General features: G+C 42.4%; 1 protein-coding gene across 1 annotated transcript in view; it reads right to left on the bottom strand.

Annotated features, from left to right (window-relative positions):
- Positions 1-1,176: 1,176 nt before the first annotated feature.
- The window catches only part of SRP68 (signal recognition particle 68), a 28,322-nt gene continuing 15,116 nt past the window's right edge, over positions 1,177-14,382 (bottom strand). The window contains exons 9-16 of the mRNA XM_075845312.1: positions 7,725-7,820; positions 7,560-7,624; positions 5,435-5,594; positions 4,037-4,131; positions 3,795-3,924; positions 2,757-2,832; positions 1,828-1,880; positions 1,177-1,522 (exon numbers count right to left, since the gene is read on the bottom strand). Of these exons, the coding sequence (XP_075701427.1) occupies positions 1,295-1,522; positions 1,828-1,880; positions 2,757-2,832; positions 3,795-3,924; positions 4,037-4,131; positions 5,435-5,594; positions 7,560-7,624; positions 7,725-7,820 (903 nt within the window). The 3' untranslated portion in view covers positions 1,177-1,294. The remainder of the gene's footprint in view (positions 1,523-1,827; positions 1,881-2,756; positions 2,833-3,794; positions 3,925-4,036; positions 4,132-5,434; positions 5,595-7,559; positions 7,625-7,724; positions 7,821-14,382) is intronic.

The raw sequence follows: 14,382 nt of genomic DNA, 5'->3' as shown, positions 1-14,382 counted from the left end.
TGAACAGTTGATTATGCTCATAATTCCGGATCCATGTTACCAGATTATCCTTATATAGGTCTGTGATATTATTCATAAATCCTGTAATAAAGAACTGCTGCGCATCTGCCAAAAGGTTTGAAAACAACCACAATGTCACTTCCCTCTGCATTAAGGTGTAACTAATACATAAATGTAAAATCCCGCCAACTTGGGTGCTCCCCAGGTGTGGCGTTTGGTTAAACTGAGCTATTTTAGGTCTCCTGGAATTAGAATGAAATGACTCCTGGAGTTAATCCCAGCTGAAACGGTGACTCATTAAAACAAATTACTGCCTGCGCACAGTCAGCTTACAGAGTCTTTACACAGCGATGCTCTTCCCATAGTAACCCATTTAACAACGGATAAATATATAGCAGATATTAGTGGATATCAGAGTGTTTACAGGGTTATTCCCATCTCATAAAGTGAGGACGCACCTCTAGGATATGCCACCACTTTGTGATCGGTAGGAATCCGACCTCTAGGACCCTTACCGATCCTGTATGAAAACTGAAGCCAAGTGGAATGGAAGCCATTAGTGGACTTTAGATTCCATATATACTCTGTAACGTTCCCCATCAGCTGTGTTCAGGCCATAGACCTTCCCATGTCCCCATCGCACATCCACCCAGCTTATCCTATACGGTTTCCCCCAAATCTGCCCCCTGAGTATCTTATGCGTTCATCTTCATAAACCTCTTTGGAGTCAAAATGTAAAAGAATGAAACAGAATGTAAGCTTTAAGTAAATCATTCATTTGTTCCTAGAAATGAGAGCAATGGGGGAAAAACAAACAAAAAAATAAATAAAAAAAAAATATAAAAAAAGACCATACACTAAATATCCCAAAACAAATGTGTTTTATTTGCTTTTAAAAAAAAAATCAAAATGAGATTTGCAGATTTATGCTGAATTTTTTGCAGAATTTGGAGAATGAATCCTGTACTATAAAGTATATCATTTTAGAATGGGAAGAATACAGGTAAAAAGCTCCTTAAAACATAAATGTTATACTAAAATGAACCTTTATTTTGCCGTCTTGGGAACAGGTCCGCCTGTTCTACAATGTTAATGAGATCCTGCCTGCTCCAAAAACGGAGCTGCTGGCAAATTGCAAACAAATTCTTCCAACATTCATCAATACACAGGGGACCATTCGCATAATAAATTAAAAGAATTTATTGAACACGGAGTAATCGTTATACCCGCTCAGATCAGAACTCCATCGCCGAGGGCAGAATATGCTGCTGAGCGGTAAGTATCAACCACCTCATTAACTTCGGAAGCCAAAGATGCCTTTGATATAACCCGTCAATCCGCTCTTGGCTTTCTGCTCAAGCTTGTCTTCCAGAGATGGCAGAGCAACGTGATTTAAGGCCAGATCAAAGAAGAGCGGCTTACAGGGTATGGGGTGGAAGTCTGGGGGAAAGGGCACCAGGCGGGCATGTTTGGTCACCAGAGATGGATCAAGGCAGAAGTTGTCTAGACGTTCCAAGAGAGGCTGAAACAGAGGACAAGATACATAAATGAGACTCAGAAAGAAGTACAACCCGATCCTGTAGTTGTTACATGTAGGTAGGTAGAGCACAGCAAACAACAAGAATTCGGGAGATCGTTTTGGGCAGCATGCGGAAGGCTACAATCGGGGGTCACCGTTACCCAGAAGTCTGTGCAGGAAATACTCCATCTATTGGTTAGCACCCATTGGGGATTATTGGTTTAGACTCCCAGGCAGTTCATGACAATGTCACACCAGTGATTTTACAGTATGTTTCATTGTCCACAACTGAAATATACAAAACTGACCTTGTTCTCTTTAGTCTGAGCGGGTGAAACCTCCTGAGTGGTGTCTGTCGAATCTAGAAAAATAACAAAAATTGCATCATGTGTTGACGACTGCGGTCACCAAAGGAAACCGCAAATCAAAGAATGAGATTATAGTTTGAATGAAGAGCAAGTTTATGGAATAACTCCGACGTTTCTAATTGCAATTATTCCTTATTAACAACTAATGAATTATATCAACCGGCGCTGGTACAACTGGCACTGCCAGCAATGGATGACACTCAATCTACACCTTCCTGTACAGACAGTGGTGTCACCTAGTATAGAGTAGGTCGCACAACTTCTCACCCATGCATTATACCGGATCAATCCCAAGAGCACTAAACATAAGGAACAGATGATAAAAAAAAAAAATTAAAAAATTATAATCCGTTTCTCCTTTAACCTCCCCTAATCCTTTTTTTTGTCATATTGCAATGAAAACTGATAAGGGTCCATTCAGACTGCACACAAAAAAACATCTGAATGCCTCATTTATTTTACCGCGAATTGGTGCGTTTTCCAAATGCCACAACCACATTAAAAAAAACACGAAATCGTGGTAAATACAAATGCGTTTATTCGATGCGGTTCTCACCGCACCCCAACGTGTGACTGGACAGTAAATATATAAACAATTCTTCTATATGTGCCCAGTGCCATCAGCTATTCCCCCCCCCCCCCCTCCTGGTTCTCACAAAATGTTAGACACCACCCCCTTAGCTGAGCCCCACCCTCCATGTGCTTGATCAAAATGAAAGAAGTCAAGAAAAAAAATGAACCCCCTCATGTTCTGGGCCGAGTCAACAGGTTTGTTATAGTCCAGTCTCCTCCCAACTAAACTAGCAGATCAGATGTAAAGCCCTTAGCGCTAAAAAAAAAAAAAAAGTGTACAAGTTTCCGGCACTCACCAAGAATGGCCGCAGCCTGTAGCGAGTACTTCTCTGCGTTCACCTGCTTAATCAGCTCGTGTACATCCGGCAGCTCCTGCAATCACAAAAAGGTTCACGTGCCGCCGTCCCCACACACAAAACAACGTTTTCAATTAAATGAACATGACTATTATAAAGATTTAAAAAAAATAGGTCGGTCTCAAATACAACCCCCGCTCGATCGCCCCTCTACGACCTAAAGTGGAGAGTTATTTACAAGGGGTAGCTCCCCCTCTGGCAAACTTGGTCTGGCCATGTTTTACATGGTGGCCCATTCATTTAGGTGAAATGTGTGACGAGCGGCAAAATTGTTGGGGGTTCAGAAGCCGGACCCATGGTAAACCGCTTACTGGTGGTCCAGTTTTATTTGGAAATAGCGTTGTCATGGTGAGGCAACCCCTTAACCTCTGGGGGTTACAGCCTGTATACAAGCCCAGAACATATAAGGAAGCACCAAGTCCGCTATGTACACCTTTGAAATAGACATTTTTGTTGGAAAAAGCGCAAACTATCAGTGTGATTGGCGCAACTTTCTAAATACTTTTTATTAAAAATGATTGTTACTTTTAGAGATACAGCTGCATCGTGCGCCAAGGCCTGAATCCGTCAGGTCTGCAATACTGACGGGTTCAGTGACAGAGGGTCGGATCCACCTGTAAATCTATCACATCTAAGTTATAGACTTAGATGTGATCGACAGCAGCTCGATCCTGTGTGTCAGAGACAAGCAGGACCCGCTGACGCTGAACCCGTCAGTCCTGCGGACCTGACAGATACAGATATCAGCGCTAGATACAGCTGCTCTGTAAACGCGATACAAAGTAGCTGTACCTGAAAAAGTAAACATTGTTTTTAATAAAAAGTATTTTGAAAGACGCACCAAACACACTGATTGATCCCCCCCCACAATAAAAACGTCTATTTCAAAAGGTCTACATAGCCTTTAATATTGTTATTGTGATTTTTTTATTTAAAAAAAAAATAAAAAAATAAAAAAATCGGAATGAGAAGCATCACCTTGAAATTGCTCTTTTTATTTCCAGCCTGAACTTGGACTTCCTTTGCATATTTCAGCACCCGGTCATACAGCACGAGCGCCTCACTCCACTTCTTCACCAGGACGTAGGACTGAGCAATGAAGAAGCACCTGCAAGGAAAGCAGCAGTGACAGATCGTGACATGAGGAATATCCTAAACATTATACTAGAGGAGGAATTTACAACTAGAATGTACAGATGTCATGAACCCAGCACTCGTACCTGTATGCTTTGTATACCAGTGTCTTAAGGACAATCTCCTTTTGGAAGCTTTGGTCTTCCTCCAAGCCCGGCAGCTGTGGCAGCTCTGCCAGATTCTACAATGCAAACAGCAAGTGGATAAGTAGAACATGTGGATCAATAGTAGCATCAGGGTATTGCTCATAAATACATCATCAGCATATTACATTGTTTGTTAAGAAGTAGGGGACAGATGGGAGGTAACACATGACGGCAGGATCAGACTACACACGGCGTTTGTTTGAAGTCTGTAACCACAGTGTTACATAGCTCTGTATCGGAGCCGTAGACACAAAACGATAGGATATTTTTTATCAATGCTTTTATAGATCCAGTGAGCCAACACTTAGTGGTAGATAAGGAAGAAGGTTAACCCCTTCGCGCAAAGGACGTATTATTATGTCCAGTGAATGGCATGGGCACAGGAGGTAAAATACAGGCGTTATCAGACTACAACGTTCTCTCCAATCCGGTTGTTTAAACCCTTAGATGCTGCAGTCAATAACGACTGAAGGTGTTTCACAGGGGGAGGGTGCTCTCCTTGTCAGGCCATCGGTGCCCTGCAACGGGTTTCCATGGCAGTGAGGGGGCCTAACAAAAGCCCCCTTCCCTGCTACCCCATTAGGCCATGCCTATGACAGGTAACAACGATATATGGTCCTGCTGCAATTGTAATGACACATAGAAAAATACCCCACATTTAAACCACGCATTGTGTAAAAAGAAAAAAAAAAATAGAATTGCTGTGTTTTCCCCCCATTTAAAAAAAATTAATAAAATAAAAAATGATATGTACCCCAAAATGGTGCCAAAAACAACTACAACCCATCCTGCAAAACACAAGCCCCCATATGACTTCGTGGAATAAAAAAAAAAAAAAGCTCTTGGTCTTGAAATGTGGCGCCACAAAAATTATTTTTTTCTCTCATAAAACATGCAAAATCCAGCAATAAAACATTAAAAAAACCAACATAAATTCGGTATCGCCATAATTGTACCAACCCATAGAATAATGTATACCGAAAAAAGCGGCTGCATTATAAAAGTTAATCAATGTCATATTAACCAAAAAATGGTGCCAAAAAAACGACTAATCATCCTCCAAAAAATAAGCCCTCATACAGCTTTGTCATCTGAAAAAAATAAAAAAATAGATTGGTCCTGAAGGCCCAATACAAGCCGGCCCTTAAAGAGGTTGTGAGGGATTAGAAAAAACATGTCTGGAATTGCAGCTCCGCTCCTTTGAAGTGAATGGGGCCGAGCTGCAATACCACATACAACCTGTGAACCGATGTGGTCCTAGTCTTAGAAGAAGCCATGTTTTTCTAATCCTGGACAAACCTTTTAAGGGGTTAATGTTATGTGCAGTTATTTATTTACCTGCAAGATGATATCATAAAGCCTAATGAGATCCTGGGGACGCGGGGTTCTTACGCCATCCTCTTCAGGCTGGGGTTGACAGAGCAGTGCCTTCTGCAGAGCACTGGCCATGCTTTCATTGCGCTGGATGGCTGTCGAAAGCTTGATGTACGACAGGTAACTGCAAAAGGAAGGGGATTTAGACTACAGCTCGCAGCTAGCAAAAGGTTATATCTAAAGGAATAATCCAGTATTATGGTCCTATTAGTCCTACGGAAGATGTCAGAATCTGCTGCCAGTCTAATGTCCATGGATTATAGTCTTTAAAGGGAAGGTGTCTCTATGGGGACTGCCATTTTTTTTTCATCTCTGTATGAGTCGATTAACGACACATACAGAGATGGAATACGGCACATACAGTCCCATAGTGAATGCGAACGGGAGCCGTTCCATTCACTATAGCGTACGCCGTCTGTGTGGGAAAGGCGCATGCGCCGCTCCCACACAGTCCATAAGGAAGGTCTTCGGCAGAGCGACATCCAGCGCCATTTTCATATGCAGAAACGCTGATGAGAGTGAGCAGGTGCTTTAAATAATAGCCACTCCCACTGGTCTTGCGGGGAGTGGTGTGTGGTGCATGGGATGTGTAGTAAGAAATAATAAATGAATAGTGTGTGTGCAAGTGTAATACTATAAGTGAAATATAGGGGGCAGTAATGAGTGAAGTGCCTCAATAGAAATAATTGGATAATGGGGTGCAAGTGTGTGAAACATGGAGGGATAGTGTGTACGTCATGAGGCACAACGTGTAGAGCCAGGTAGAAGCCTATTTGTGAAGCCTTGATAGTTCATAGAGCGGGCTACCCCAGGTATTTTTCATTACTACGTATATTCGCTTCTCTTGGACACAGCCGGGTCTTTGATGCTGGGAGAGCATGGTGTGTTGTTGTTTGGCATAGCAAGCAGGGTAGCCCGCTCTATGAACTATCAAGGCGTCACAAATAGGCTTCTACCTGGCTATACACGTTGCACCCCATTATCCAATTATTTCTATTGAGGCACTTCACTCATTCCTGCCCCCTATATTTCACTTATAGTATTACACTTGCACACACACTATTCATTTATTATTTCTTACTACACATCCCATGCACCACACACACACACACCACTCCCCTCAAGACCAGTGGGAGTGGCTATTATTTAAAGCACCTGCTCACTCCTTCATCAGTGTTTCTGACCTGGCTGTGTCCATTTGTAAGTATGGCCTTTTTCGGTGGTTTTGTATATGTCCCCTTGTTTTTATCGGTTCTGCCATTTTCATATGGACCGGAAGCCGCGGCTGGACAGTAAGAGGACTACTTCCGGTCGCGGCTTCCGTCCATATGTTCAGAAGCAAGGACTAGGAGCGGAGGCGGCAGGAGCAGGTAAGTTATGTTTGTGTATGTGATGTGTGTATTATGTTCGTGTTTTACTGTGTGATTACCACTGTATCTAATCCTCCTACACTGTGTGTTAGCTCAAAAAATGGCGGCACACAGTGTCGGAGGTTTGAACATGCAATCCCATCCTTTCTCCTGGCACTAGCCAGGATAAAGGAGGGAGATTGTTTGAGGACGCTAGAGCGAGTGTGTCTTCTCCAATTTTGCAGCATAAAGCAATGAGGTTGCTTTACCACATGCCAATACTGCAATTTTGGGAATTGCTCCCTCTAGTGACCAGCACTGGGAAATGTTATAAATTAGAATAATTTATAATATCTCCTGACTTGTGAAAAAATTAGAACAATGTGTAATCATTTATATACTAACTGTTTAACTAAAAAAAAAATACCATATATTTTTCTAGCGACACATTCCCTTTAAGGATGGGCAGACCCATAACAGAAACCTGAGAATCCTAGACAGCATCATTTGGACGGAGGACGGATATTAAACGCTACGGACGTCCTCCAGCTTCATCTTCTATGGACACAACTGTATCCCTGTTCTGGAATAGTGCGGAGCCGAATGCATCAATGTGATTGGATACATAAACCACCAGTAGATACTACTATATATGAAGTTGCCTCTATAGCTCTCCTTCCATAAGCTTCCTCCGAGCTGTCCGACAATACAACAGACACCAGAACCCGTCACACACATACCTGTGCAAGTATTGAAGGTTGGAAACTTTGCCCATTTCTCCATCCACGACCGCGTCTCTCTGCCTCTGAAAACACAGGGTGTGCAATTTATTTGCAAATACAAGATCGATCTGAAAACATTCCCATTGTCCGTAGGTGACAGGAGGAGACGAGTATACACAATACCTGCTCTATTTTTAGTTCTTCCCGGACACTCTGGATGGCATCTCTACATTCGCTCAGCACCGACTCAAACAAGCGTTCTTTAGTCTCATCTTCAGCCTAAAGAAAAACAGAAACCTTCATTGTAGATCTGTCATTTGCTCATATACAGCCGCCATACGAGGCCGAACTCCAATGTTTTCTTCACTTGGTGGCCCCTAGAAGGGTAATGACTTGTAAGAAGCATGGCTGTCGTCTTAGTAGCACGTTGGATAATACTACAGGTTCTATGAATCCAATTCTTACTAAGTAAGTGAACTGTACACGTGAAGGAAAGGCAGCATTTGTGTCAAGACTCATCAAATACTATTAGACCTGATTCACACCAACGTGTCAAATGTCCGTGTCACGGCCGTCCCACGGATCTATGTAATTCAATGTGGTCGTTCACACAGCCGTTGTTTCAACGGAGCGTGTGAAGAGTCCGTGGGCAAATAGGCCATGTCCGTTCTTTTCACGCATCACGCATCCCTCCATAGACTCCCATCTATGGGGGATGCGTGACATTGGGTCCCGCAGCGCTGATCACGGATGCACCTCAGACGTGAAAAACTGCAGTTTTTCAGGTCCAAGATGCGCAGCGCTCGTGTGAATCAGGCCGTAGAGTCATGGCTTCAGTTTACAACAAACATCACAGCTACGCCGGACCTGTTTTCTGGCCTTTAATGGGGTCTATTAACGGAGCAATGAAATGCCAAATGCAGATGTGAACAGGGCCTTAGAACCAGACTGAAATAATTTGTGTTTTCTTGTTTAGTCTGCATGGCCCATTAACTCCTTAATGACCGGGCATGTTTGTACCTTAATGACCAAGCCAGATTTGTCAAATCTGGTATATCTGACTTTATCAGAGAATAACTCTGTGAAAGTTTTGAATATCCAAGTAATTCTGACATTGTTTTTTCGTCACATGTTGTACTTTATTTTAGTGGTAAAAGTAGACTGATACGATTTTGCGGAAATTAATTAAAAAATAGAGAAATTGAAGAAATTTTGTAAAAATTATCATTTTCCCCTATTTTTAACTGCAATATGTCACATATGTACATACATACTGCACAATTTTTTTAATTAAATATATATTTCCATCTCTTTACTCTATTTTGGCAGCACTTTTGAAAAAAAACATTTTTTTTTCAGCAATTTGGAAGACTTACAAGTTTAGTAATCATTTTATACATTTTGAAGTACATTTTGTTTTCCTGCACCAAGCCAGGTTTTCAGAGGCTCATAGGTGTCAGAATGGTGGAAACCCCCACAAGTGACACCATTTTGAAAACTACACCCCTTAAGGTATTTATTAAGGGGTGTTGTAAGTATTTTGACCCCACAGTTTTTTTGTAAGAATTCATGCAAAGCAGGCGTAAAAAAATATAATTTCACTTTTTTCATAAAAGTATCACTTTGAAGACCGATTTCTGTGTAAAGTGACCATGAGAATGAAGAAACACACCCCAAAATATATCACCCTGTTTCTCCTGTTTTCAAAAATGCCCCCATTGTGACCCTAATGCATTGCTTGGACACACGACAGGGCCCGAAAGGGAGGGAGCACCCGGAGGCTTTCAGGACTCATATTTTGCTTGAAAATGTTTTAGGCCCCACTGTATATTTGGAGAGGTTTTGAGCTACCAGAGCGATAGAATCTCCCCATAAACGACCCCATTTAGGAAACTAGACCCTTTAAGCTATTTATCTAGGGGTGTAGTGCGTACTTTGACCCCACAGTTTTTTGCTAAATTTAATGCATAGCAGGTGAAAAAAAAACAAAAAAACACTTTTTTCATAAAAGTATCACTTTGAAGACCGATTTCTGTGTAAAGCGACCATGAGAATGAAGAAACACACCCCAAAATATATCACCCTGTTTCTCCTGTTTTCAAAAATGCCCCCATTGTGACCCTAATGCATTGCTTGGACACACGACAGGGCCCGAAAGGGAGGGAGCACCCGGAGGCTTTCAGGACTCATATTTTGCTTGAAAATGTTTTAGGCCCCACTGTACATTTGGAGAGGTTTTGAGCTACCAGAACGATAGAAACTCCCCATAAACGACCCCATTTAGAAAACTAGACCCCATAAGGTATTTATTTAGGGGTATAGTAATTATTTTGACCCCACAGTTCTTTGCTAAATTTAATGCATATCAGGTGAAAAAAAAAAGAATTTCACTTTTTTCATAAAAGTATTTGTTTGAAGACCGATTTCTTTGTAAACCGAACATGAAAATGAAGAAACACACCCCAAAATCTATCACCCTCTTTCTCCTGTTTTCAAAAATACCCACATTGTGGCCCTAATGCGTTGTTTGGACACACGACAGGGCCCGAAAGGGAGGGAACACCCGGAGGCTTTCAGGACTCATATTTTGCTTGAAAATGTTTTAGGCCCCACTGTACATTTGGAGAAGCTTTGAGCTGCCAGAACGATAGAAACTCCCCATAAACGACCCCATTTCGAAAACTAGACCCCTTAAGGTATTTATCTAGGGGTATAGTTAGCATTTTGACCACACAGGTTTTTCGCTAAATATATTGGAATTCGTCTGTAAAAATTAAAATGTACTTTTTTTCTGAAACATAGAAATTTTTATTATTTACAAGGAATAACGAAGAAAATGCACCCCAACATTTGTAAAGCAATGTCTCCCGATTACGACAATACCCCATATGTGGTAATAAACTGCTGTTTGGACCCACAGCAGGGCTCAGAAGGGAAGGAGCGCCATTTGGATTTATGATTTTGCTGGAATGGTTTTCGGTGCCATGTCGCATTTGCAATGCACTGGAGGGACCAAAACAGTGGAAACTCCCCCAAAAGTGACCCCATTTTGGAAAAACCTTCAAGGAATTTTTCTAGGGGTATAGTGAGCATTTACACCCCACGGGTCTTTTGCAGAGTTTATTAGAATTAGGGCGCGAAAATTAATATCAAAATTTTTTCCACTAAAATGTTGCATTTTCTCATTTTCACAAGGGATAAAGGAGGAAAAAAACAACCATTTTTTATAAAGCAATTTCTCCCGAGTACGGAAATACCCCACATGTGGTCAAAAGTTTTTTCATTAGAAATGAATTAACCCTTTCAGGACTGATCCATTTTTTGCTTTCATATTTTAGATTTTCCCTCCCCGCTTTCCAAGAGCCATAACTTTTTTATTTTTCCATCAATAGAGTGGTGTGGGGCTTATTTCTTGCGGGAGGAGCTGCAGTTTTTATTGGTACCATTTTGGGGTACATGCGATTTATTTATTTTTATCACTTTTTGTTCCATTTTTTTGCAATCCTGAGCAAAAAACAGGAATTCTGACACCGTTTTTTAGGTTTTCTTTTTGCGGCGCTCACCGTACGCTATAAATGACATTTTTACTTTATTCTGCAGGTTGGTACGATTACGGCGATACCATATATTTATAGGTTTGGTCCTTTTTTTTAGCGTTTGCACAATAAAATGACTTATTTATAAACAAAAAAAATTCTGTGTCACCATATTCTGAGAGCCATAATTTTTTTATTTTTTAGTCAAAAAAGCTGTGTAAGGGCTTGTTTTTTGCGGGACAGATAGAAGTTTTTATTGGTACTATTTTTGGGAACATGCGACTTTTTGATCACTTTTTATTCTTTATTTTGGGAGGGGTGGTGACCAAAAAAATTGTGATACTGTCGTCGTTTTTTTATTGATTTTTTTGGGGGTGTTCATCGTGCGGGGAAAATAACATTACAGTTTTATAGTTGGGGTCGTTACGAACGCGGTGATACCAGATATGTGTACTTTTTTAACGTGTTCATTTTTTTTCTATAATAAAAGTTTTATTATAGGAAAAAAAGCAGTTCATGTTTATATCACTTCTAACTTTTATTTTTACACTTTTTTTAAAACATTTTTATTACTTTTTTTTACTTTTTTAACTTGTCCCACTAGGGGACACTTAGTCTTGCAGCTTTGATCGCTGCTAGAGTACATTACACTACACACGTAGTGTGATGTACTCTAACTGTCATTGTGACGTGACTGTCACACTGACAGGAAGCAGAGGAGGAACGGCCGGAGGCTGTTCCTCCGAGGCTTCCGTACATGGCAACCCGGAGTTCATTATCTGACCTCCGATTGCCGTGACAAGCATCGGTAGCCTCCACGATCACTTCTTGGGGGCTGCCGATGTGCTTCAAACCACTTAAATGCAGCGACGGCAATCCGTCGCCGCACTTAAGGGGTTAACTGCCGAAAGCAGCGGCGATGGTCCGCTGTCCGGCGAGACTGATGTCTCAGCTGTCTAGGACAGCTGTCAGCGCGGGTCTGTCACTCTGTGTTTACACAGAGTGACAGTTTGAAATGCGGACGAAAATGCACGTCCTGGTGCGGGAACTAGCAGCCGACCAGGACGTGCATTTTCGTCTTTGGTCGTGAAAGGGTTAAGCAGTCACATTCTGTTTTTCCTATGAAGGATACATTTTGTTTTTATAATAAATGAATAGCTGGTCATAGCAGACGTACCTCGCTCTCCCTTAACATAGAACACATTTTAGAAACATTTTTAACAATTTAGACTGCAAATCAAACTAATCTCATCCAGGATTAGGTCTCCGGCCTGAGCCATTTGGAACTAGAGATGGTTATTAAGCGAGAACACTGAAAGGAGGGGGTGGTCGCCATGTGGAGTCATTAAGTAGAGTCAAAGCATATTCAAGAGGCTGCCGTAGATCGTAATGCTCAATCTAATGATCTCCATAGATACCTAGTCACCCCAACAGAATACCAAAAGCAATTGCTGCATACCTATTATTCCCAAAAAATATTTCTTACTGAAGAAGACACAAAGATGAAGGATTACATAATAATAAATATATATATATATATACACACACCAAAATATCCATAAGACGGTACAGCCTAGCATAGCTCTGTAGCCACGCGATATTCAAACAGCGAGTCATCTTGATGTCACAGCACACACCACCCTAATGTTATACTTATGCTATAAAAGCAACGGGGAATAATAAATAAGGCTCTGTCCTAGGGCTGCGCGATTACAACCTAAATCAAAATCACAATTAATGGAACATGTAACCTCGATTAATTAACAATTTAGGCCACACCCCTCTTTGCATGTCACGCCCCTATTTTATCTCCTGAGCCTGATGTATACTACTGTATATAATATATTCCCTGACACTGACCCCACACAGTATATTGCCTCCCATAATGCTCCACACACATCATAATGCCCCCATAGCTGCCCTCCACAGTATAAAGCCCCCATAGCTGCCCTCCACAGTATAAAGCCCCCATAGCTGCCCTCCACAGTATAAAGCCCCCATAGCTGTCCACACAGTATAAAGCCCCCATAGCTGCCCTCCACAGTATAAAGCCCCCATAGCTGCCCTCCACAGTATAAAGCCAGCATAGCTGCCCTCCACAGTATAAAGCCCCCATAGCTGCCCTCCACAGTATAAAGCCCCCATAGCTGCCCTCCACAGTATAAAGCCCCCATAGCTGCCCTCCACAGTATAAAGCCCCCATAGCTGCCCTCCACAGTATAAAGCCCCCATAGCTGTCCACACAGTAAAAAGCCCCCATAGCTGCCCTCCACAGTATAAAGCCCCCATAGCTGCCCTCCACAGTATAAAGCCCCCATAGCTGCCCTCCACAGTATAAAGCCCCCATAGCTGCCCTCCACAGTATAAAGCCCCCATAGCTGCCCTCCACAGTATAAAGCCCCCATAGCTGCCCTCCACAGTATAAAGCCCCCATAGCTGCCCTCCACAGTATAAAGCCCCCATAGCTGCCCTCCACAGTATAAAGCCCCCATAGCTGCCCTCCACAGTATAAAGCCCCCATAGCTGCCCTCCACAGTATAAAGCCCCCATAGCTGCCCTCCACAGTATAAAGCCCCCATAGCTGCCCTCCACAGTATAAAGCCCCCATAGCTGCCCTCCACAGTATAAAGCCCCCATAGCTGCCCTCCACAGTATAAAGCCCCCATAGCTGTCCACACAGTATAAAGCCCCCATAGCTGCCCTCCACAGTATAAAGCCCCCATAGCTGCCCTCCACAGTATAAAGCCCCCATAGCTGCCCTCCACAGTATAAAGCCCCCATAGCTGCCCTCCACAGTATAAAGCCCCCATAGCTGCCCTCCACAGTATAAAGCCCCCATAGCTGCCCTCCACAGTATAAAGCCCCCATAGCTGCCCTCCACAGTATAAAGCCCCCATAGCTGCCCTCCACAGTATAAAGCCCCCATAGCTGCCCCCTCACAGTATAAGCCCCCATAGCTGCTCCCACGCTGTATAATGCCCCCATAGCAGCCCCCCTCTTCCTAATAGGGCCTGAGAAAAATAATAATATACATACTTACCTAACCCTGTTTCAACGACGAGTGGAGGAGAACTCTCTGTACGGCACGGCGCAGACAGGCGCCATGACATCACTGCCTCGCGTCCGGCGATACATAGTGAATGGTAGAGCAGGGCTCTTACGGTCCCTGCTCTACCATAAGATTCAACCTTTTTCCTGAAGATGCAGATAGTTTAAACCAGGAAAAAAATTATTGGCTAAACCGAAATTTGCAAGAAAACGTTGATTAATTGCACCGAATTTCGTTTTGTTTTTTTACTAAAATT

This window comes from Rhinoderma darwinii, chromosome 13, assembly GCF_050947455.1.
Source record: "Rhinoderma darwinii isolate aRhiDar2 chromosome 13, aRhiDar2.hap1, whole genome shotgun sequence".
Classification (NCBI taxonomy): domain Eukaryota; kingdom Metazoa; phylum Chordata; class Amphibia; order Anura; family Rhinodermatidae; genus Rhinoderma; species Rhinoderma darwinii.
This window is presented reverse-complemented; position numbering and strand designations above follow the sequence as displayed.